Source organism: Canis aureus, chromosome 26 (genome assembly GCF_053574225.1).
Source record: "Canis aureus isolate CA01 chromosome 26, VMU_Caureus_v.1.0, whole genome shotgun sequence".
NCBI classification, from domain to species: domain Eukaryota; kingdom Metazoa; phylum Chordata; class Mammalia; order Carnivora; family Canidae; genus Canis; species Canis aureus.
In genome coordinates this window covers 27,875,101-27,900,118 of record NC_135636.1, presented here as the reverse complement: position 1 = coordinate 27,900,118, position 25,018 = coordinate 27,875,101, and the positions used below count along the sequence as shown (strand labels likewise).

The 25,018-nt window shown below is 47.3% G+C and overlaps 1 protein-coding gene across 1 annotated transcript; it reads right to left on the bottom strand.

The window, feature by feature from the left end:
- Positions 1–6,323: 6,323 nt before the first annotated feature.
- On the bottom strand, positions 6,324–19,453 carry LOC144298821 (uncharacterized). Its single transcript, XM_077874083.1, has 10 exons — positions 17,073–19,453; positions 16,371–16,475; positions 14,497–14,637; positions 13,319–13,424; positions 12,670–12,733; positions 12,220–12,280; positions 11,015–11,106; positions 9,933–9,975; positions 8,477–8,538; positions 6,324–6,590 (listed from the first exon to the last, which is right to left on the bottom strand). Exons 4-9 carry the CDS (start codon positions 13,408–13,410, stop codon positions 8,507–8,509), a joined length of 384 nt encoding a protein of 127 aa, XP_077730209.1. The 5' UTR covers positions 13,411–13,424; positions 14,497–14,637; positions 16,371–16,475; positions 17,073–19,453; the 3' UTR covers positions 6,324–6,590; positions 8,477–8,506.
- Positions 19,454–25,018: the final 5,565 nt, after the last annotated feature.

Here is a 25,018-nt window from a genome sequence, read left to right as displayed (position 1 = left end):
TGGAGAACCCTTCCAGTATAGCCTTGCAGGGTGGCCTTGGACCAGGTCATCAGAGCCTCCTCCTTGGCTGCCTGACACTTAGTTCTGCAAACGTCTAGGCCTTCTTCCTCCCGCCATGGGGCATGGAGCCGATGGCAGTGCTGAAATCTCTGAAGAGAGTTTTTTCTGCCTCAGGAACACAGCCCAGACCTCAGGCCTGGCATTGGTCCTTGGGAATCAGAGGGGTGCCGAGCGGGTGCTGAGAGTGGTGGGCCGAGCCTGGCTGTTGCTGGCTGAATGACCTGGACTGGGGCACCTGGTGACTCAGTCGGTTAAGCATCTGCCTTGGGCTCTGGTCATGATCCCAGAGTCCCGGGATCGAGCCCCACATCAACCTTTCCACTCAGCGAGGAGTTGGCTTCTCCCTCTGCCCCTCCCCCTGCTCATGTGCTCTCTCTCTCTCTCTCTCTCTCTCTCAAATAAATAAAATCTTTTAAAAAAATGAATGACCTGGACAAGGGGTATCATTTTGCTGAATTTCTTCTTGCTGATCTGGGAAATGGGACTGACAACAGGCCTTGCTTCCAGGTACATTGTGAGGATGAGGAGGACAACCCACATGGTAACAACAATGATGATGATGATTATAGTTACTGCTGGCTTCTGGTCACTACACTGCTCTCCACCTCAGTTTCCCCACCTGCATGTAGCCGTGCCTCGATGGCATTATGGAGAAGATTGAATGAGGCCGTGCATCCAGCATGCGTAATGCTCAATTGATGGCAACTGTGCTTCTTATTTTTGTGCGCAGTGAGGTCCTGATGAGCTAAAGTGGGTTCAGCCCTCTGACGTGCCAGTGCAACCAATTCTGGCTCTGTTATCTGCTGGCATATGGACCCAGACAGGTGCTTTTCCTCACTAGGCCTCAGTTTCCCCTCCTGGACCAATTTAAGGAAGTCTGAGTACTCTGGTCTCGTGGATGACTCTCCCTGAGTGTAGGGCCCGGAAGTAGCATCCTGCTGAGAAGCCCTCTGGGGGAAGCTCTTGGGCTGGGAGGGGACGGTGGATCGGTGATGCCTGCCGCCACTCAGGACGGGCAAGCAGAGCCTTGGTGGTGGCTCACGGTCCCTCCAGCTTGGCCTGAGCACATCTAGGCTGGAGTGGACCTTGGGTATGTGTCTCAGCCTTTCCCCTTGTTGCCTGTGTGACAGCAGGCAAGTGCCCTAACCTCTCTGAGCCTCTATTTCCTACCATAGAATGAGAATTAGAGTGGTCTCTACCTCAGAAGAGCTGCTAGCAGGGGCTAAAGGAGGAAATGTGAGCAGAGAACCCAGCTCTGCTCCTGCTGGAGAAGGTTCTCCATGGATCAGAGTTGCCACCATCATCGTTATTACTGCAATAAAACAGTAGTGCGTGGTGATGTAGCACAGAGTTTAGGAGCCCAGGGAAACTGGGAGTGTGACGAGGGACACAACAGGCCTGGGTTCAAATCCTCGCTCTGCCATTTACTAGCCCTGCCATCTTACCCTCTCAGAGACTCAGCTTACTTGTCTGTAAAGTGGGCACAGTGGGTGTGCCTACCTCGTAGGACTGGTCTGAAGAGCAGACAAGGTAACACGGACATATCCGGTGTAAAGACCTGTGGCTCTCATTCTCCCACCGGAATGGAAGCTCCAGGAGGCAGGGATTCTGTTTTGTCCCCTGCCGTGCCCTCAGTGCCATCACAACTCCTTGTTGAAGAAATGTTCATTGAGTTGCTGTTATAATTTCTACACAAAGGTCAAGGACTTTGCCCACAGGCAGCTCCCCAAGGGAGAGCCATGGCGCCCTGTCTTCTAGTACTTTCCATGGGTATCTGCCTCTCCCTAGACGTCATGGTACCACCCATCTCTCCTTTCTCTCTCCGGTGCCTGCTTGCTCCTGGCGACCCTTGGTCTGGGAAGCGGCTTCGAGTGTGGGCTTGACTGGCCAGGCCGACCTCTCCCCTCAGCCCTGTGGCCTTGGCCATCCCTGGCCTCTCGAGCCTGTTGTTTCTCCGTGTTGGGTACTAATGCCAGGCTCCGTGTTTGTCCAGTCTGCTGTGATGTGCCATGAGAAGACGTCAGTCTGGGGCTGGCTCGATGCTGGGGTGCTGCATCAGTGCCCCCTTTCACCCCAGCAAACACTCTCCAAAATCCCCCGCCCCAGGACATGAATGTGAGGGGGCACGTGAAGGGTCTCTGATGGTGGGTGGGGAGGTTGGTACTCTCAGAGGTCATCTGAGGTCCAGGCCTGCTTGTCTGGGTCATCCCGGAAAGAGAAGTGATGACAGCTCCTCTGGCGCATCCTGTACCTCTCTCTCTCCCCTCATCAGGGTACAGGCAGTTCTTGCATGGCAGGTATTTGCCTTTTGGGGACAAGGGCCCCAGCCTGGAGGGTCGAGGGATGAATTTCTCATTGAAAATCTCCAGTGAGGCATTAAGGATTAGCTATCTCAACTCTGGGTCATGCTACCTTGGTATGACTACTAATCCCTACTGTCGCAGCTTCCTGGTCCCGCTGACCTAGCCCTTAACCTCTGAGCTGGTATCTTTTTCCAAACACGTTCAATTATCTGGCAAGAAAAGTCCTAAAAAGTCATCCAGCCCACTGAGACCAGAGAGGGGGGCGATGAGGCTGGGGTGGCAGAGGGGTGGGTGGGGGGTCCTGGACTGAGAATCTGCTCACTGGCTCCCCCTCTCTACCCTTTCCCCGGGGGGATGGCTGATGTAGAGGTGCACCCAACTTTCACCCACTGAGGGAAATTCCTTTATTTTACTGTAAAGAGGTGGAAAGGATTGTCGCTTTTCCTTTGAATTCAGCCAGGTACGAATAATTCATCCGATTTATAATAGGCCCCAGCTTCCCACACTTGAACTGCCCACTCAGGAATCCTTGCAAATAAGGAAGACCCAAGGAACAAATGTTTTCTAACACATTGTCATTTTCACACCTGCTGTACACAACAATAATAAAGTTGTCACGATGTTACAGTCTGAAGACCTTTAATTATACATGTCACAATTTTGTCGTTGCTGTTTTTCTGATTTTAGAGGAAATGCATTTTGTTTCTTCAGCTCTTAAACATTTTATTCATTCATTCATTCATTCATTCATTCACCTATTTGTTCATTCATCTAACGTAAACTGTTTTGAGCTGGGACCACTCTTCCATTTGATCACCATTTATGGGGTGCCTCCTGAGTGCCGTGCCCTGTGTTAAGTCTGAGATGAACTTGTCCCAGAGATGGGCCACCCCTCCAGGGCACTCAACCACTGCCATCAGCTCACGAGTGGTAGGAACGCATGGTCTCATGTTTGCTCACTCCCCCAAACAACCAGAGGCAGGTGCTATTTTGTTCCCATTTTATAGACAAGGAAACCGAGGCACAGAGAGGTGAAGTGAATGGCTCAGGGTCACACATGTAATGAGTACTGGGGATTTGAGCCCAGGGTGGGAAATATCAGAAACGGAGACAGAACATGAAAGACTTCTAACTCTGGGAAATGAACTAGGGGTGGTGGAAGGGGAGGTGGGCGGGGGTGGTGTGGGCTGGGGGTGACTGGGTGATGGGCACTGAGGTGGGCACTTGACGGGATGAGCACTGGGTATTATTCTATATGTTGGCAAATTGAACACCAATAAAAAATAAATTTATAAAAAAAATAAAGTGCAAACAACAAGTTAATTGACAGGCTGACCAACTGGCTGAATAGATAAATGGAGAGGATGAGATCCAGAGCCCAGTGAGAAGTTTCCAGAATCCTATCCCTCTCTCCATCTCTCCCATCCACCCTCCTATCCCTTCAGCCATCCACTCATCCCATCATCCATTCATTCATCACATATGTATGGAGCTTCTATGCTGGCCCTGCCCCATGCCGGGCTCTGGACCCCAGAGAGCACTCACACGTGCATCTACCCGCAGACCCCACCAGCAGAGGATAGAGGCGAACGTACACACCAAACAGGTAACATACTTGAAAATGTTTTGTACTTTGAAAACCCCTTTGGGATCCCTGGGTGGCTCAGCGGTTTAGCGCCTGCCTTCAGCCCAGGGCGTGATTCTAGAGTCCTGAGATCGAGGTCTGCATCAGAGTCTCTGCATGGGGCCTGCTTCTCCCTCTGCCTGTGTCTCTGCCTCTCTCTCTCTCTCTCTCTGTGTGTGTGTGTGTGTCTCATGAATAAATAAATAAAATTTAAAAAAAAAGAAAGAAAAAAAAACCGCTGCGAATGGTCAGAATTTTTCCTCTCAAGGCTTCACTGCTATCCCTGGCACAGAGCCTGGTCCTGATGAAGGCCCTTTATAAACACCAAAATGGGCTGAATTAAAAAACAAAACAAAACAAAACAAAAACAAAAACAAAAACAAATTGGGCTGAATTGACCACTTTGGGACTTGAAAGAGGAAGTGATAAGACATTGTGATATAGATGGAGACAAGACGAGGCAGACATTGGCATAATTTCCACACCTGGGGTAGCTTTTAGTATGTCTGCCTTGCAGGGGCTTTAGTAATTACTCAGACCTCAGTTCAAGTGTTAACCCTCCTTACTTTCTAGCTGTGTGATCCTAGGCAAGTTACATCACCTCAGCCTCCAGTCCTCATTTGCAAAATAGAGATCAATTTGCTGAAAGTGGTGTGAGAACTAGGTGAGGTTTAAGTCCCCGGCCAGGGCCTGGCACACAGTAAGTGCTCAGTAAAGACAGCTCCAAGTGCCTGCTCAGGGGGGAGGAAACGGGGGGGGGGGGTCTCTATCCTGACCCTGCTTCTACAGCTATATGATTTTAGGCAAAGCAAGTCAGTTCTCTGAACCTCCTCTCAGGTTCTGATCCTGGCAAGGAGGGACCGGGGAACAGTAAGTAAAAGAATACAGAGTCCTGGGGCACCAGGTGGTGGCTGCTTAAGTAAAAGGGGAGGACAAAGTATGGAGAGAACAGCAGAGCTGCCTGCCTTTCCTCCTGGGACTGTGATCTAGTGGGAACTCCACGTCCCACCATTGCCAGGCTCTCGTCTCTTCCAGAGCATCCCTAGAGCCTCCTCTCTGGCCTCCAGGACCTGTTCTGCATCAACGCCTCCAGTGCCTGAAGCCGGGTCTGAGGATGTCACACCTCAGACAGGTCTCCCCATCCTTCAGGGTGCCTCTTCTAGGAAGCCCTCACTGGCTCACTTAGCTGGCCCTTCTCACTCTCTGCCCTGTAGGTTTTTGGACAGGTCTCTTCCTTGCACACACACACGCACACACATACACACACACACGACTGTCAACTCCCGGAGGCCAAGGTCTGGCTGGGATTTGCTTCACTTCCTATTATGGCTGATGCAGAGTGGACTGATACGTGTTTGTCAGTTGCATCCATTGGGGTTCTTTGGGTTGCTTGTAATGGGAAATTCAACCCCAACTGACTTATGCGTGAAAGGGAGTCCTTGCTCACATAACTTGAAGGTCTGTGGGTTTCAGGCGTGGCTGAATCCGAGCACTCAAAGGAAATTTGGGGGGCTGCTTCTCTTCAGGACGTGGCTCTGCTTTCTTCTTCATTGGCTTCATTCTCAAACTGACTGCCCCTAAGAGGTGGCGGAAACAGCCACTGGCAGCTCCGGGTCCATGCCCTGTCTTAACAACCCTAGCAGAAAGAGGGTATTTCTTCCTTAATATTCCTTCAGAAGTCTAGGGCTGAGCCCCATTGGTCCACCGTAGGGTTACATGCTGAGCTCTGAAGAGTTCACAGTGACTGGGGCGAAGGAATACAGATGGGCCGGTATGAACACACATACCCATGAGAGGAGGCAGGGGCGCAATGGACAGAGGGGTAGGAGGACAGTCAGGGGAGCATGGCCAAGGGAAGAACAGGTTTCAAGGAGGAGGAAGTAGTGTGGGTGCCCAGGCTGAGTAAGATGAGGCTAACAAGGGCCCACAGGTTCCTTCTGCGTGGAAATTGTTGAGGACCTGGTGGGGGCTGGGTTGTGGGGTGGAAACCAGGGGATAGAGGGCTAAATGTGCCCAAGACGAGCCTGCAGCCCAAAGGGTGACCCATGGGCTCTGCAGGGAGACTGTTGGCAATGAGGAACCTCATCCGCCCAGACTAATCACCCCAGGACCTGCATTTTAATGAGGGTTCAAGGCTGAGAAGCTCAGCTCTGGGGAACTTGGCTGAGAAGGGAAAGGGGGGTGGAGCTGGAGGGAGTGGGGTGTCAAAAGAAAGGACCTGGATTCTTCCTAAGGAGGGAGACACTGGACTGTGTTTAGTTGTATGCTCTTAACAAGGGGAAAAAAAGTTAGCTTTCTGTTCACAAAGTGAAACTTCATTAATATTTCACAGGACATTGTTTCATGTTTGCATAAATCAGAGTCACATCAAATGTGACCTGACTGTATTTGTTGCCCGAAAGAACAGACATCCTGAGAGCCTCCCACTCTGGGTCTTTTGGCACCTGAAGGCCTCCCCGGGGTTATTGCCGGACCAAGGAAAGCAGGTGCTGGGGGTTCTGGGAGAACACCAAAGGCCACTCTGCTTCCCTCCTGTCTCCCCACTTGGCTCTGCATGACTTTGCTCCAGGCCGCCAGGGACCTTTAGGTTCACAAAGATGTTTCTGGAAAAGGAGGTTGAGAGAATGGATGCTGTCACTGGTGTCGCTAGGCAGAAGGGCCTTGTGAGCCACCCCTGTCAGTGTGTCTTCAAGCCATGGGCCCATGTGACATGAGGGAGGCCTAGAGGGACTTGAGCTGGGGGTCGCTTTGTTCAGGGTGTGGGGCTACCCCTGGACTTGGGGCCCTCCTCTCACTGTGGGCTCCTTATAACCCAGCTCTGGTACCTCCAGGATTGGGGTCTCTTGGCTGCCAAACTGTGAGTCATAGAGCCAGGGGGTTGCAGAGGGGTCTTGGCTTCCTGCATCTCAGTTTCCTTTGGTACCAGTGGGGAAACTGAGGCCAGAACAGCCTGGGAGCCTTGATGCAGAGTTGTAGGCCAGGACAAGAACCTAGGGCATCTCACTTCCCTGAGACCTTGGATGACCCCCACCTCCTACTGCTCTCTGCCAGAGACTTGGGTGGAAATTCCTGTGTGGGAATGGGACGGGCAGCTAGCCTCTCTGGGCCTTGTTTCCTTATCTGCAAAACAGAGATATTAACAGCCACCTCCTAAGGTAGCTGTGAGGACCTCATGAATGATTTATGTAAGGCGCACAGCACAGGGCTGGACACAGAATAAAAACAGATAGCTAAAGTGGTGCCTGGGTGGCGCAGTGGGCTAGGCGTCCAACTCTTGATCTCAGCTCAGGTCTTGATCTCAGGGTCGTGAGTGCATGGGGCTCCACACTGGGCATGGAGCCTACTTAAAAAACAAATAGCTGCAGTTTATTAGCTACCATAATGTTACTGCTATTATTAGCCTCATTTCTCAAATCCCGAGGTTGAGGTGCAAACAGGTTTAAGTATCCTCGTAGGCTGTAGAACTGGGATTTGAGCCCAGGAATTCTGAGTCCCCAGCCCTCACTTTAGTCATATCACTTCTCCGAGCCTCAGTTTCTCCATACTTAAAATGACACTGATCCTGAGGGATGGCTTTGAAAACCAAGCAAGGTCATGAAAGCCAAGTGGCCAGCACAGTGCGCCTGACGAAAAAAATGCTGTTTTACCCAAGGATCTTCAGACGCGGTGTAGGCAGCGTGGTTAGCGGGGACTTGGCTCCACCTGGTGGTGTGGCCTGGAAACTGCACCCCGTCCCCCAGACGTCCTTCCGGTCTGCTCCGGTTGCCCCTTCTGGTTGCTCCTTCTGCTGGCTCCGGGGGATGGGGGAGGGGGCAGCCAAGGCTCCTGCGGCTTCCACCCCTTTCGTTGTAGGGGCACGTCTATGGGGCGCAGGGGTGCCGCGGAGGGTTTGTGCGTTCTCACACTCCCTGAGGTTCGTGTCCACATCTTTGCCCACTTGCCCCCTCTGCCTCATCATTTTTAGACTGTTACCCGGTGGTGGCAGTTTGCTACGCTGTCCCGGGCTCTGCACTTAGGCTTTCTTCATGCATTTTCTCAGGATTATCCTGTAAGATACGGGCTATTCTCACGCCCATTTTGCAGAAGAGGAAGCTGAGGTTCAGAGAATCAATGGAAGAGCAGGATTTGAACTCAGGTCTGCCTGACTCCAAAGCCTGTGCCCTTCACTGTTGCAACAGGGGCCACCCACTCCCTGAAACAACCCCCTGACGGGGGCACGATGGTCACAGCCTGGCCTTCCCCTATTACAGCACCTCCCTGTGGTTCAGTTCTTAAGAAGCTTTTCTGCTTAACCAGCCCCACACTGAAATACCTTTCTGGAGAGATATTCCATCTTACCAGTTTTGAGCTTATCCAAACCCAAGCTCTAACAAAGGGACTATTTGCAGCTTGGCTGTGGGAGATCATCGGTGTGTGAATCAAGATGACAGCCCCTCAAGGTGGGGTCAGAGGGTTCCACAGGGACTCTCCAGGGTGTAAACATCCTTACCGTAGTCCTGGCAGGGGTGCCATGCTGATCCTAGAGATAGGAGGACCGCTGGGTTTCTGCAACTGGCAGCAAAGAGAAACATGAAAAGATGCCTCCTGTGGTAGTCATGATTTTTCCAGAGGCCCCTCTGGCCTCTGGTCTTATCCTCTTCCATTTTCCCAACATTTTAGAGACTGTGCATACTTTATAGGTGAGGAGAGGAGAGGCCCAGAGAGAGGATGGGACTGGTGTAAGGTCACCTGGAGAGCTGGAAGCTGAACTGTGGCTTGAAATCAGGTCTCCGGATGCCCAGGCCAGGGCTCTTTTTGGCCATCTTCCCTGGCTTTCACCACAATCATGGAGAACTCCCAGGGAAGCAGCTAGAAGGCTCTCTGATGAGCCAAGCTACCCCTGGCTCTTCAGGGAGACTATAGGCTGCCCTTCCTGCTTGAGGGGGTGGGGGTCTTGTTTCCTTCCGTGCCTCTTCCCAGAGACCCAATCTTGGTGAGAAATCTAGAGGAGGCAGAGGTGGCCTGAGGTAAGCTATGATGATAGTTCTGAAGCTTGGCCAGGGCTGCTCTCTTTTGTCCACTGCCCTCTCTCCCTCCCCACAAAGAACATAGGGTGTTTGGGAAATAGCCTGGAAACACAGTGACATGATAAAACCAAAACAAAACAAAATTCCTCTGAGATTCCGAAGTCAGTTGGTTTTATTAGAAAGCTTCTCACAATGGAGCTGTGGGATATCTCAGGAATCTCACCACAATGCTCTTCACCATAATGTGAGTTAGCTTGGAAACTTAACCATAATACTAAGAACAACCTCATTTTAATACCAAGAGAATGAGCTAGCCCAGAAACTCAATGGTAATACTTGCACTATGGAATGAGATATTCCAATAATTGACTGCAATAATGAAATATTTTAGGGACTTCATAGTAATCTTCCCAATGGGGAAGGATATCTCAGAAATCCCATAACGCTGATCATTATGGAGCAGAAAATTTCAGGAATTTTATTGAAGGGTTAACTATTATAGAGTGAATGACTCTCTTTCAAAACTCTTCACTATGGAGTAGGTTGGTTCAGGAGCTCTACCTTAATGCTGATGATTATGGAATGGGCTATCCCAAAAACTCCACTTGAACACTGATCACTATGGATGGGCTACTTCAGAAAAATCTACAAAAATCACAATGGAATAGGAGACCCTAGAATTCCAGTGTGACACTAATCACTGTGGAGTGGGCTGTCTCAGGAACCCCACTGTTAACACTGGTCACTGTGGCATTACTATCTAAAAATCCAGCTTTAGTGGTCATTATGGATTAAAATATGGATTCTGTGTCAGGTGGGCTCTCCATGGCCCCAGGATTTTACACATGCTTTCAGAACCCCCAAGAAAGGACTGCTCAACACTGAAGAAAGCAGTGAGGTCGAGGGACAGTGGGGATGTATATAAGAAGAAAAACTTACTTTCAATCAGCCAGTTAATGAAAGATGCTGGGAAGTGTTTGTCCTGGGGAAAACCAGAAAGCCTCCATTAATTGAGCACCATCTGTATGCCAGGCCCTTAGCCTCTCATTTGATCCTTCAACAAACTCACAATATAGGGATTGTAGACAAGGAAAAGGAGACTTGGACATGTGAACAGCTTTGCCCAGGTCTTACAATGAGCTGGTGGCAGAGCTGTTCCTAAAATCTGGACTCCCAACTCTGACCCTGGACACCTGAGTGCTGGAAGGTATGGGGGCTGAGCTTCCAAGGTCCCTGAAGGTTCTACTTTGTGGAACAAAACACATTCCTCATAATGAGAACTTCCCATGAGTTGAGGTGCTGGCAGGATCATGTTCATGCATAGAAGAAGCTCAGAGGGGAAGGATGCAGGAGAGGCCACCATGGGCCACTCCCCCATCATGGATCACTCCTCCACCATGGACCCTACATATTGTGATGCCAGGTAACTAACTTGACTGTTTTTGTTTTAAGTATTTAAGTCAAAGGGAAAGGGAAGTAAACCAATAAGCTTTGAGTCCCTACTCTGTGCTGGACAAATAACCAGACATCTTCTCATCTAATCATTTATATGATTATATTTCATGTGTATCAAGATACCATTGATTAAGATACACATTGTTTAATGTGCCACTAAGAACTTTTTAAAATTGTCAGCTAGACTATGACATACCACTGAATCTAAGACATATGCCAGTTTCAGAAATGTTACAATATGTGGGGGGGGGGAATGTGTATCTTGGAATTGATGATCTATGATCACTTCACATTGGTCTGATAATCATTCTCATATGATAGATGAGAAAGTTGAGGCATGGAAAGTAAGGGGATCTGCCTGAGGTTGCATAGTCAAGCAGCAGCCAAGCCTGCCTGCCTCCAAAACCATGGCACATGCACCTCTATTAATAGGGCAACTGTAGCACATTTGTCTGGCCAAAGGAACCACAGTGAGTGATGGGATGGGGCCACCAATGAGCTAGTCTCAGATGCAAAGATATAGCTAATCTCAGAAGATTCCTAAGGAGAGAAAATGTTGCTTGTACCTGAAAGTCCAGGCGGTAATAAGGCTCAGATGATGGTGGCACTTGGGTGAGAGCAGAGTAAAGGCTCCTAAATAATCCAAGGGAGTGAACATCTGAAGGAGACAGAGGGACAGAGGTGACAGTGGGAAGGAAGACAAGAGGAAACACAAAAGATCAAGTTGACTGAGATGCAGACTCATGAAATGAGTCTTTCCTTTGTCCTCTGTCTTATACAGACTTATCCAGCAGAGGGAATAATTCCAAAACTGCTGGAAAAATACATTGTAGCTCCAGAGCCCTACCACCTTCCAGGATGAGAGAGTGAAACATTCTTAACTTGGCACATAGTAATCTGTCCATCCACCCATCCATCCATCCACCCATCCATCAACTATCCATCATCCTTCATCTTTCCTACTTCTCTTATATCCACTTATCATTTTTTTCTATCTTTCCTCTATTCTTCATCCATTCATCCATACACCTAAATTCCCTTTCCTCCATTCTCTTTTCCATCATATTCTGCCCATATCTCCTTGTATTTTCATTCTTCAATCCACCCATTCTTTCACACATGTTTTCATCTTTCTATTTTACCATTCTTCATATTTCTGTCCTTTGTTCCATTCATCCATAGTCCCCCCTTTCATCTCCAGTTCATACTCCAACAAAGTATATATGAAGTACCTACTCTGTACCCAACTAGAAACAATGAGACAAACACAAAAAAGACTATAATAGAGTCCCTCCCCTCAAAGAACTTCTGTTCTAGTGGAAGAAACCAACAATTACTACACAATATGATAAGCATGCTGGATAGGTGTGCACAATGTCGTGGCAGTCCTGAGGAGGAAGTCAGTCATTCTACCCGGAGAGATCTGGAAAGGCTTTGGGGAGGATAAACCATTGGAATCACACCTTGAAGGGGTGTGGGATTTTTCCAGGCAGATGGAGGGTGTAAGAAGTCATTTAAAGCAGAGCTATGATGTGTCAAAAGGGCCTGGAGATCAGCTGGCTGGAGCAGTTGCAGGAAAGACCTTGACTGCCAGCTTTGGGGGATTGAATTTGATCCACCTGGTAATGGGAAGCTACAGAAGATTCTGATCAGAGGTGTAGTTCAGAAAAATATCTCTGGAAGTCATGAAGGGGAGAAAACAGGAGTGGGTTGGGTGACTACCTCAATGTTCCAGCAAGAGAGTAATGCTCAGGCCCATAGCACATCTTACTTTTCAGAATGCTCAACTGTTGATTGATGATGTAGAACCAGAATCGGACTACTGGACACAGCTGAAATACAGATGAGCAGAGGTCCCTGTGATGGGGGACTTGGGCCACCCTTCCAGCCCAGCCCAGCCCAGCCCAGCCCAGCCCAGCCCAGCCTCTGACTGGCCATGTACAGTGGAATGATTTTATCAGAGCTTTTTGTAAACACAAATCTCTCTCTTTCACAGGTGAAAACTACTTGGCACACATTAGTCCCTCAGTAAATGTCCCTTTCTGCCCTCCTTCCCCCCAGCATCAGGGACCCAGACAGAGAACAGGGCAGCAAAGTTCTGGGAGGCTGGAGGGTCCAGGGATAAAACTGTATTGCATGAGCTCCCTCTCTCTACCTTGGTTGTTCCTCTGTACCTCCAGCTGATCTGCAGGGTCTGTTGGGCCCACTTTGCCAAACTTACCATGTTAGGTAAGGAGTTCTGCAGAGTCTGTTTCAGCATGAATTTTGTCACTGAAGAGAGCAGACTGGGAAGGGGAACAGGGATATTTAAAATAACAACATTATAGCTAATGGTACAAAATGTTTTTTCCACTCCAGAGATTAGTCTAAGCACTTGGCATCAGTAACTCAAATTACCATAATAATTAAAAACTATTGAAACAGATGATTTGCCTCCCCACGCCATGCCCTACTTCCTGGCTGTGTGACCTTGTCCAATTTACATAACCTCTCTGCGTTTCTCCTGTATAATATGTAAAAGAGAGTTGTTGTGAAGATTCAATAAATGAAAGATAGAGATGGGCTGGAGGACAACCTATCAGCAGTTGGGCAGCTAGCGCCTCCCCAACAGATGGTAGCTTTCACATTCATTGTGACTTGATTTAAGGCACATAGAAGGCATTTCCTTTTAGAAACCATGTTCTAACATAGTGGTTGCCAACTGGCAGGTCTCAGGCCAGAAGAGGCCCACAGGTGTGTTTTCTTTTGCTAGGACAGTCTTTTAGAGTTTTACAGTAAATTTTCAAATTTAAGAAATAGGTAACTTTACATAAAAACCCAAACTTCCAGGTCCTGTTTAAGATACAGAAATCAGATAAGATTGGACCCACCTTCTCAAATGGCTACAGTCAGCTGAAGCCAAAGAGGGACTGCCCTCTTCAGATGAGGCATATAATGTCTGATTTGCCACAGTGCCCGCCATTCTTTATTGTATCCCTAAAATTGAAATTGAACTTGGATGTTGTATTTCTCTTAACTGGAGCCCACTTACTAATTTCTGCTAACTTCCTACCCCTAGTGGGTATTTAAATTTATAATATTTGTTCTAAGGCATTGAATTAAGAATCTGGGAGTTAGAAAGGACCGCAGACAGCAGGCAGTTGGGTTCTCAGGCTAGCCTTTTTAAACCTTGAGTTACAGCAGCCATCTGTGATTTACAGTATCTTTCTCAACCATGAAATAATGATTCTAGAGAGCATCCATTTAGATGGTGATTAAGTTTCCAGCCCAGCCTCTGAACACCTTTTTAGGGACTGGTCTGTCTGAAATATAGTGCTACAGGATCTGATTAACCCTTAGCCTATTGCTCTTAAACTAAGTAAGCATGCATTTTTAGATCTCTTCTAGTGAACCAAGCTGAGGCTTTTAGGGAAGACCACAAAAGTGTTTTTGAGACATCAGTTTATTTTTTTACTCTCCAATCTATCCCTCCACCCCTATACCCATCCATCCATCCATCCATCCATCCATCCATCCATCCATCCTCCCCACCATTCATCCTTGCACTCATCCTCCCATTCATCTTCCTATCCAATCAACTACTCATCCTTCTCTGTCTTGTTCTCTAGCGTATCTCCAAGAACAACACTGTAGTGACTGGCTCAATATTTGTTGAGTAAATAAATGAACAAATGAATGATAAATATAAGGCAGCTTCTGCTCATGTAGTCAGACATACTCAATTACAACATAACATGAGAAGTGATATGACAGAGATCCTGCCCAGGATCTCTCTGTGTGAGCACAGACAAGGGATCATGCAATACTCAGGGCCACTTTTAGGGAAGACGTGTGCTTCTAGCAAGAAGCTAACCTCTCCTGTTTAGAAATATACGTTCCTTGGTGGAAAAACCTGGGCAAAGGTTGAACTGAGATGAGAGATGCTCTGGTGGTATGGCTTGCTGTGTCCTGGCTGTGGTCCCCAGTGAGCCTGGAAGCTGCCACTGTGCATACCATCATCCCCCACTGCACCCTGCACAGTGCTCAGCCTTCCCTGCATGGTACCTACTGTGCTCGCATGTGGATCCCGGTGAAGACAGGCTGGCAGTTCTGCAGAGTGAGTGAGACTTGGCCAGATCTGGTCTGGGGCAGTGCTAAGGGAGCCTTGATGGTCACATCCAGCATGGAGCCATTGAGGAAGCTGAGCAGCCTGGACACCCAGTAGGAGGACAGTGTGAGCTGAGTTGCTGGGTTATCTCCAGATGGGGGCCTATGCAAGAGCGACCTGGGAAGTCATAGCCAGGGCACTCCCTCAGTCCCAGGCCAGTCCTAGGGGCAAGTCACTGGGCTTATTTTCCCCACCTCTGCAGTGCAGAAAACCCTCCCCTTCCAGAACAAATGTTTGGAGCTGTTCTAAAGGCTTCCCTCAAGCTTGGAAATAACCACTGGCATTTATGGGTTTGAGAGGTGACCTATACACATTTTTAAATGGTGCCTGCTTTTCAGTATATATTGTTAACTTAATTTGTTTTTGAATATATATTAGGAAGTAAGTTAAAGTAAATTCTTTGGTTTAATTTACTTTTTAATAGGTAATAAAATTTCACAGTTCAAGATTCAAAAGATGGAGAGAATGCACAGTTGAAAAACCCACCTTCTGCCAGTGATCCCCAGGCACCCAGCAACCCATTGGGATCACACACATCACCAATGATTTCAATGTCTCCTCCTAGAGATATTATGTGCACATCCCATCCACATATATGCTGGATTTTTAAAAAAGATTTTATTTATTTATTCATGAGAGACACAGAGAGAGGCAGAGACACAGGCAGAGGGAGAAGCAGGCTCCCTGTGGGCAGCCTGATGCAGGACTCCATTCCAGGACCCCGGGATCATGACCTGAGCACTCAACCACTGAGCCACCCAGGTGCCCCCAAACACGTGTTTAATTTAATGTCTCTGAGTTTTTGTTTCTTGTTCTGTGAAATGGGCATAATAGCAGGGCGTAACTTTCTTCTAAGGTTATGGTGAATAATATACTATATATATTAAAAATATATTTTATATACATTTCATAAAATAATTCATATATAAATATAATTCATAAAAGCCTCAGCACAGTCCCTGGAATATATTAATCACTCAATAATATTAGGTATGCTTTGTCACTGTTGTCATCTCTTTGGAGGACAACTGGCAATACTTACCAAAAGCTATAAATTATACGTCTGAGAATTCCTAAGTAAATAATCAGATATCTGAACAAAGATTTATAAGGCAAGATAGTAATCATAGAATTATTTATCAGAATTAAAATTGGGAGGATGCCTGGGTGACTGAATCGGTTAAGCGTTCTAGTCTTTATTTCAGCTCAGATCATGATCTGGGGGTCATGAGATTGAGTCCTGAGTTGGACTCCATGGTCAGTGGGGAGTCTGCTTGAGATTCTCTCTCTCCGTCTCTGTCTCCCTCTGCTCCTGCCCCAACACTCACATTCTCTCTCTCAAATAAATAAATAAATCTTTAAAAAGAACAATGAAAATTTGGAACAACTCAGGTATTTAACTTGAGTGGAATGGTTAAAATGTATCATGGTACATCTATGTGATGGAATATTTATTGCCATTCAAAATGGTGCTGAAAAAGGTTTGGGTAGGAGCAAACTAAAATGTTAATGGCCATTGTCTTTGGGCTGTGAGTTTAGATTTATACTTCAATTTTTTCTCCAAGTTTGTTACAACAAAGCATACAAAAGTGGCAGAAAAAGTAGATTTACTTTCATACCTAACTTCCTATTAACAATCATTGCTATGAAGCTTACATGTTTAGAAAGATATTGTCAAGGGCATTTTGCAGTTGTTTAAAAAAATTTAAAAACTACCCATACCTCCAGGGATTCCCTTCCATGACCCCTTCTCTAGCCATGAATGGTTACTTAACCTTGGGAAAATGATAGTCAGTCTGGTCTGAAACTGCAGTTGGAGGTCAGAGAAAGGATGGACCTTCCACGATACCTGGACGATGTCAAAGTCAGTGATTTTGAGCCTGCAGAATAGGAAGTGTGAGAGAAAGTGAACCAGCAGAAATTACCAGTCTTTAAACTCAACACCCAAACTGCAATGTGGCCTTTCCTCCATCCTGAGCCCTCCCTTCCTTAACCTGGGTTTCCATTCTGAATCCTATCCCTACTGGACAGGGAAAGTATTAGTCAATAAATGAAGTGTTTTCAGTTCATTAAAATGCTAAGGGAAAATCAAGACAGATTCAAAGCATCCCTGGGAACTGTCGTGTTAGCTTATAACAAAGATGCTGTTTTAATCACTGGGGTATTAAATAATAGCTAAGATATCAGCTGAGAAAGGTTTCCTCTGTACCCTTTTCCAGTGACATTTGTAATTCAGTAGGGGCTTGGACAAGCTTGCATAAATCCAAGAGATGAAGCCATACAGGAGAGTGTTGGGCAGTGGGTTGACAGTTTGGAAGAGGAAGCAATGTCTGATGCTGCCTTCTCAATGTCGACTTTCCAAGCAAGTAAGTGAAACTCTGATGTTCACAGCACAGGGTGTTATCTTTCAAATACCTGCAACCTCTACTAATTAATGCTTTGGAGAACTATTTTATTGCTAAAAGACTCAAACTCACCAGCTGTTGAGTTTCCCAAAAGGAATTGTGCTCTTCAGAACATCGTTGATTCCAACAAGACTCCCATGGCCACAGAGCCCCCCAAGAGAACCCTTGCAGAGCAGGCCCTCCAGAGCCAAGGACCCAGCTGCCTCCAGGAGGTGATCTTCGCCAGCATGTAAGGTCCTGCTGCCCAGGAGGATCCTAAGTAGCATTTCCCTCTTCTGGACCAAGTTCTGGCTGTTGAGAATGATGGCTCCCAGAAGTCCTTCCTGAGCCAGGAGATCTTTGTTGAGGACATTTGTTTGGCTGAGAGGGTCTCTAGATTCCATTTCAACACCTTTTCCTTGACTATGATGAACCAGGGGAGGCAGCACACTGCCTTTGACTGGACTCCTGTGTTGGGGAGCCCTGCCATTCACTGGAGTTCCGATGTGGCCAAGATTTCCAGATTGCACTTTTATATTGGGACCAGAGGGGCCAGAGATGCTGTATCCAAACTGATTATGAGCTAAGGATGACCCAGCCTCAGACTTGCCATAATCATTATGTGTCCTAGCTCCAAAATGACCATAACCAAAAGATACTGCAGCCCCAAATTGATTATAACCTCTAGATGGCCCAACTCCAGACTGACCATGACCATTAGGTGACTTAATTCCAAACTGACCATAGCCGAAAGATACTCTAGCCCCAAACTGACCAGAATCTGGAGATGACGCAGCCCCAGAATAAGTATAATGATTAGATATCCTTTCTCCAAACTGAACATTTCCTTCTGATGACGTAGGCCCAGATTGAATATAAGCATCAGATGGCCCAGCCTCAAGCTCACTATTCATTGACAAAGCCCCAGACTGACCAAACACACCAGATGACTCGACTCTAGGCTGATCCAGTCCACTTACTGATCTAGTTTCAGACTGACTAAAATGACCAGATAACCCATACCCAGGTTGGCCATATCCTCCATGTGATCTTGCCTCAAACTGACTGCCACCAACAAATGTTCCACTCCCAAGATGACCATTCATTGACCTTGCCCCTGATTGACTATTCTCTCCAGATGACTCTGTTCCAATTTGACTATACCTGTTAAATGACCTATCCCCAGGTTTACTACCCATTAACCCCACCCCAGACTGACCAAAACCACCAGTTTTCCTTGACCCAGGCTGACCATTCACTGGCCCTTTCCCAGATTGACCAAAACTACCAGATGATCCAGGCCCAGACTGACCATTTAGTGTCCCTGCCCCAGATAGACCATAGCCACTGGATGACCTATCCCCAGTTGGACTATTTATTGACCCTGCTCCAGATTGACCCAAACCACCAGATGATCCAGGTCCAGACTGACCATATTGTCCAAACGACCCTGTCCCAAACTGACTGTGGCCACCAGATGACCCAGCCTCAGTTTGACTATAACCACTCAGTGGCCTCCTGCTAGTCAGACTGGTCATTGACCCTATTCCAGATTGATCCAAAACTCCAGATGACCAAGACTCAGGCTGACCATATATTGACTCTGCCCCAGACTGACCATACCTTCCAGATGACCCACTCCCTAGGTGATCAGAGCCAACAGATAGCCTATCCTCAGTTCGACTATAATCACCAGAGGACCTATCCCCAATTTGACCATAATCATTAGATGATCTATCACCAGACTGACCACTCATTAAGCCCATCCCAGACTGACCAAAACCACCAGTTTTCCCTGACCCAAGCTGACCACTTACTGGCTCTTCCTTAGACTGACCCAAACCACCAGATGATCTAGGCCCAGACTGACCATAACTGGCAGGCACAGCCACCCTAGATATGACAGCACTTTCTACAGAAGCATCTGTGGGAAGACCACTGCTTGAGACATTCATACTTCCCACACCTGTCTTCCTATCATCTTGACCAAACTGTCTGGGGGGAGTCACTCCTCTGTGGCCTAAAGATCTTTGGCTAATCACATCACTTTTGTCAGTAGGGCCTTGACCCCTCATCTCACTTTGACCAAGGTAACCCACAGTGACCTGATTGGCCACATGGGTTCTCATGGGTGGAATAGGACTCGGACCAGCCATTCTCACTGGGGGTGCGGTCAACAGGTTGGTTTTCGGAGTCAGGGCTGGGAGCACACTAGATTTCTTAGGCTGGAAACTGTACTCAGTGACATCTTCAGTGTTAGGGTCCTTCAGAGAAATGTACTTCTGGTCATTCTTAGGGGAGTTCTGTTCAGAGAAGCGGGCATCTCTTCTGCTACTTGAACTGCTGGTGACCTGAACCTGCTGGTTGCTCCCACTGAGAAGGCCTGTGCCAAGCACACCACCATTGCCAAGCACCCGGCCAGTCTTGAGAAGGCCTGTGCCCAACAGGCCACCGCTGCCCAGGAGACCTCCACTTCTACTGCCTGCTGGGACAAAGACACATAGGTGAGTCCAAGACCACATCCTCCCACTAGCACCACAAGAATGAGGAGCTCAGCCCACAACTAGCTCTGTGACCAAGCCCAGGAGCCAGAATAAGGATTGCCCTCACAGATTTAGAACTGAGGGCACCCCGGTGGCTCAGCAGTTTATCACTGCCTTCAGCCCAGAGTGTGATCCTAGAGACCCCGGATCGAGTCCCACGTCGGGCTCCCTGCGTGGATCCTGCTTCTGTCTCTGCCTCTCTCTCTCTTTTGTGAATAAATAAATAAATAAATAAAATCTTTAAAAAAAAAAAAAAGAACTGAGACTAAATCCCTTACTAGATTTTTTTGAGCTTTGACTCAGGAGGCAATGACAAGTCAGATACAAGGTGATCACACTGGGGTCATTTGTGGTGGAACAGAGAAAATGATGAAGTTATGCTCTGAAAAACAAGCACTGTGGCTTCATGGGGATGGGGAGCAGGTAATCACTTAGTTTTTGACAGCTCTCAGATCTTGGTGTTAGTGTTCCAGGAGGCCTTGGGAGGCTTCTGAACTTTGAAATCACTGGGATTACACCTCTCCCCTTTTTATAAATAATTTTTTTTTACTTAACTATTTTTTTAAAGAATTTATTTATTTATTCATGAGAGACACAGAGAGGGGAGAGAGAGAGAGAGACAGAGACAGAAACACGGGTAGAGGGAGAAGCAGGCTCCATGCAGAGAGCCCGACGTGGAACCCGATCCCAGGTCTCCAGGATCAGGCCCTGGGCTGAAGGCGGCGCTAAACCACTGAGCCACTCGGGCTACCCATTTTGTAGGGAAAGTGTCTGTATCTTGCAACCAAATAATCTCTAAAACAGAAATTGGTATCAGGATTAGGATTCCAGATAAGAAATCTTCAGAGAAAATATGGACCAGACTCTGGAATTGAGGCATATGAATAGCTTCCAGTCTTTTATCAAAAGATTGGGAGCTATAAATCTATGCTATGTGGTTCCAAAGCCATTGGCTCAGCACTTGGCTGCAATCTCCTGGGACTTAAGTCATCAGAGACTAAGACTGGAAAGATTTGCCTGGGAACAATGTGTAACAGGAGAATATTATAATCAGAGAGTAGAGAGGCAATGTGTGATTTGTATTTGATTTAGGAATGCCTAGGTGGCTCAGTCAGCTGAGCATCTGCCCTCAGCTCAGGACTGGTACCGAGTCCTGCATCAAGCTCCCTTTTCAGTGGGAACCCTGCTTCTCTCTCTCCCTCTGCCACTTCTCCTGCTCATGCTCTCTTTCTCTTTGTCAAATAAATTAATTAAATCTTTTTAAAAAAACCCATATGATCTAGACTCCAAATTGTATTTGAAAAGGATTAGGAACCTCTGGGAAAGGCAAAATTCCTCCTGTATCACCTGCATATCTAAGAACTTCTAATGAATCAGTCTTGGTGACAGGTGTCAGCTTGTCCAACAGAAGGGAGTTTGCTTCTGAAATCTTCTTGGAAGGAGCTTCCAGGAAGGATGGGGCAACTTACCTATTTGGGAGCTAGAACCTCCAAACTGAGCATGGCTTGTGCCAAGCAGGTACCAGGGGAGGAGGAGAACCCACAAAAATGTCTTCATGTTCATTCCAAGTCCCTGTAGACATAAGAGGGAAACATTGATCCAGGAGCCCTGGCATCTTATCTGATTTTCTCTATCACTTTCTACTTGCCTTAATCAAGCCACTCAATTTTTCTGAGACTAAGTTTCTTTATCTGTAAAACTGCCATATTTTTACTTGCCCCATCTCTTGAGAGGAAAACAAGACATTGGCCATAGAAGCACTTTGTAAATGTGCAGCAATTCCTCTGCACATGTAGTCCTAATAATGACTAGCACTTACTGAGCATGTTATGTGCCTGACATTGTGCCAAGCACTTTGTCTGCATTATTCCATTCCATCTTCACAAAAACCTTATGTAACAAGTGCTTTTATCATGCTTGTTTCATGGGTGGAGAAATGAGGCATGGGGAAACAAAATAACTTGCCCTAGATCACACAGCTGGGACTTGACAGTAATAACCCAGAACCAGGCAGGCTGGCCCCAGAATGCACACTATGGTATGCATACCACACTATGGTATGATGCTTCCATTGGTAGATATGGTTGAAGCAGGAGTCACTATTTACTGAGGACCTACTCTGTGCCAGTCTCCCATGCCAGGGGCTTTCCACCCTACATTTCACTTAGTGAAATCTTAACAACCTTGAGGGGCATGCACTGTTAACTCCAAGTTATAGACGAAGCAATGGAAGTGAAATGATTTTGCCCAAGGTCACTCAGTGGTAATGACAGAGCTAGAATTATGAAATATGGTTATTGTTTGAATTTGCTCTAATACTTGAGCTAGTGGATGAGATTGCTATGGTAGATTGCATTTTCCAAAGATGACCACAACTATATATTTATTCTGTCCCACATGTTCTTCATACAGTATTATTGGCATTTCCCCATGGGGAGGGGGTGTTCTGTATTCCTTCTCCTATAGTCAGGGTGAAACTGGTGCTTGCTCCAAAGAATGCAGCATAACCAAAGTGATGCTTTGTGATTTCTGAGGCTAGGTCATTAAAAGAACACAGCTTCTAGACTGGACTTCAGTCACTATGTTGAGAGATAGCCTGGGCCACACAGGTAGGCACTCCAGCTGACAGCCCCAGGTAAGGACCCAGCTAATAGCCGGCACCACCCACCAGACATGTAAATGAGCAAGTCTTCAGGCAACTAGAAACCCAGCCAATACCTAATTCCAGTCTCATGAGACTTCAAGCTGGAACTGTCCAATTGAACTGCTCCTGAAATCCTGATAGAGGCCACCAAGTGTTGGGGGCAGTTTGCTATGCAGTAATATCAGATGAAAAGGAAATGATAACAATAACTACACCCATCCCTTATCACAGTCATCACAGAAATCTACTTCCCCTTGGGTGTCACCTCCTGAAGGAAGGCTTCGATCTGATATCCCCGGATCATAGCACAGGGACTATCTGTATGCAGTAGGCATTAATGGGAATAATGAGAATATTCTTCTCTACCAGTTTCCTTCAGTTCAGTCCCGTCACTGGGGAGGCAATGAGACCATGGCACGGTGGGTTGTGAGCTGTGCCAACCTCCTCAGTTCCAGAGAAAACCAGCAAAGACTCCCCTTTGGCAAGGATGGAAGTAGATCAGAGTGGGGGCTTGTAGGTGGTTATGGGGGACAAGAAGATCTGCCTTCCAATTCCGGCTCCACCATCTAATTGCTGGGTGACTTTGGCTGAGTCCCTTAGCCTCTTTGAGCTTCAGTCTCCCCAGCTGTAAAATGGGGCCAAGAGCAGACCGTTCATTACAGGCATGGTACTGGGCCAATGAAAAACCCTTGGTGATGGCAATGATCATGGAAAGATAATTGCTTAATAATCGAACGGAGCTTGTGGCCTCTTGAGAATCACCTGGAATTTATTTTTCATATTGTAGAAACTGGGAAGGAATGGCCCCTATCCACTAACCCTAGGCCTGGGCTTTTTTTCTGCACATGTTGGAGGTGGGGAGGAGACAATGTAAACAGAGCAGGGAGGGGAAAGGCAGGGAAGGGTCCTTAACAGTCTTTCTTGTAGATCAAGACTGACAATAGTTGCTTTCCATAAGTCTAGCCCAGGAGGCAAGGAATTCAGATGCCTTCAGGACCCAGACAAGCAGCTCAAATGAGGGAAGAAGGCTGCCATGCACTCGAGGGCAACTTCCTTTTAAAATGTGTAGCTCTTACGAGATACCAGCCAACTGTTGCCACAGGAGAAATGTGGACCCCTTCTGGTTAGAATCTAGAATTTTCCAGAAAAGCAGGGATTTTTTTTTTAAAGTTCTTATGCAAGTGCTTGTAAAATGGAGGGTCCCTTTTGGCAAGGTCCCCATTTTGTTCACTGCCATATTCCCAACTTCCACAGTAGGGCCTGGCTCATCACGGACATACCAATTTGTCAAGAGAGTGATTTGAAGCTCTTGATTTTAAGCTACTGGCAAATAAGTCAGATTTTAAAAATTATTTAAATATGCTTTGTGGAATAAACACACACACACACACACACACACACACACACACACACACCCCTGTGGATCCATCCCTGGGACTGCCAGTTTGAGAACTCAAATCCAAAACTACAGCTAACTGAGCTGGATGGAAGGAAAACACCCTAAGGAGCTTGGGATTGGAGGTCACTGGGGTAGGGCAGGCCCCGGGCATGAGGGGCACATACAGAATGTTGGGTTGGGGCTCTTACCTGATGGATGCTCATGGTCTGAACATGAGTGAGAAATGCTGGAAAGAGTGGCCTGTGGCATTCCTCCAGGCCTCAGGTTGACCAGGGGGCTGAGAGATGGAGTCACCATCAGGACCTCCCAGGGCCACTCTGCAGCCTGAGTGAGGGGCAGCGGACACAGCCAGCACACAGACAGGGAGGACTAGTTGCGGGCCTCAGTGTACCCCAGGGAGTGGAGGGCAGGAGAAAGGAGGTGCCAGGGCTTCTGAACTGGATTAATTTGATTTAGAAGAAAGGAAATGTGAGAGAGAGCTGACAGATGCAGCAACAGGAGTGGATCTCACGGGCAGTATGTTGAATAGAAGCCGCCGGTATGATTCCACTTACGTGGAGCTCAAAAACAGACAAGATAAAACTCACACATGGTGATGGAGGTCACAGGAGTAGCCCCCTCTGGCGGGCAGGTCTGACCAGGATGGAAAAGAAGGGAGCCTTTTGGGTAATGGAATGTTGTGTCTCTGGATCGGGGCAGTGATGACATGGGTATACACCTAATAAAAAGTCATCAAGCTTTACGTTGTACTGTATGTGACTTAAACCTTAAGTTAAACCATGTGGAAGAAAGAAAAACAGAAGGATGGCAGGCAGGCTGGAGGGCACTCCTTGCCCCTCAAGGGCTGAGAAGCTTGTCATATCTATTACGCCATTATGGTTTTTACTACCACGTTTCAGTGGCTCTGAGGCAAAATTTTTTTCCACATGACTGTCCCCGAAGTCAAGAGGCATCTTACAATCAATGTATTTAATTCATAGTGTGCCTGCTTTCTTGGTAGTACATACAAAGGAGTGGTGTCACACTGCCAGTGCTGCCCTTGGAGTCCCTTTGGAGTACTCCCCTGCAGATGACGGGGGTGGGAATTACGTCCCATAAATTGGACAGAGTAATGGAATAACTACAGTTAATGATCATTGTTTGCAGACACCCAGCTATCAGTGCTCACCCCACTACTCCCTTGGAGCCCCTGTAGGAGCTAGGCCCTGTGATGATGGCTGGTGCCCCCTCCTCACCCAGGGCCCGTGGGGAGGCAGCCAAAAGAGTCCCAGACACGGAGCACCTGTTCTCTCTGGGGCTAACAGTGATCCTCCAGAACAGTGACAGGGACAACCGCAATGTGCCAGTGGTTTCCTTAGGCCTGGTCCTGGGATCAGCACTTATCTCACATCATTTCTGTGTCCCCTCTTACTGGGTAGAGAGTGTTCTGAATCCTTAATATTTACCACAAAGG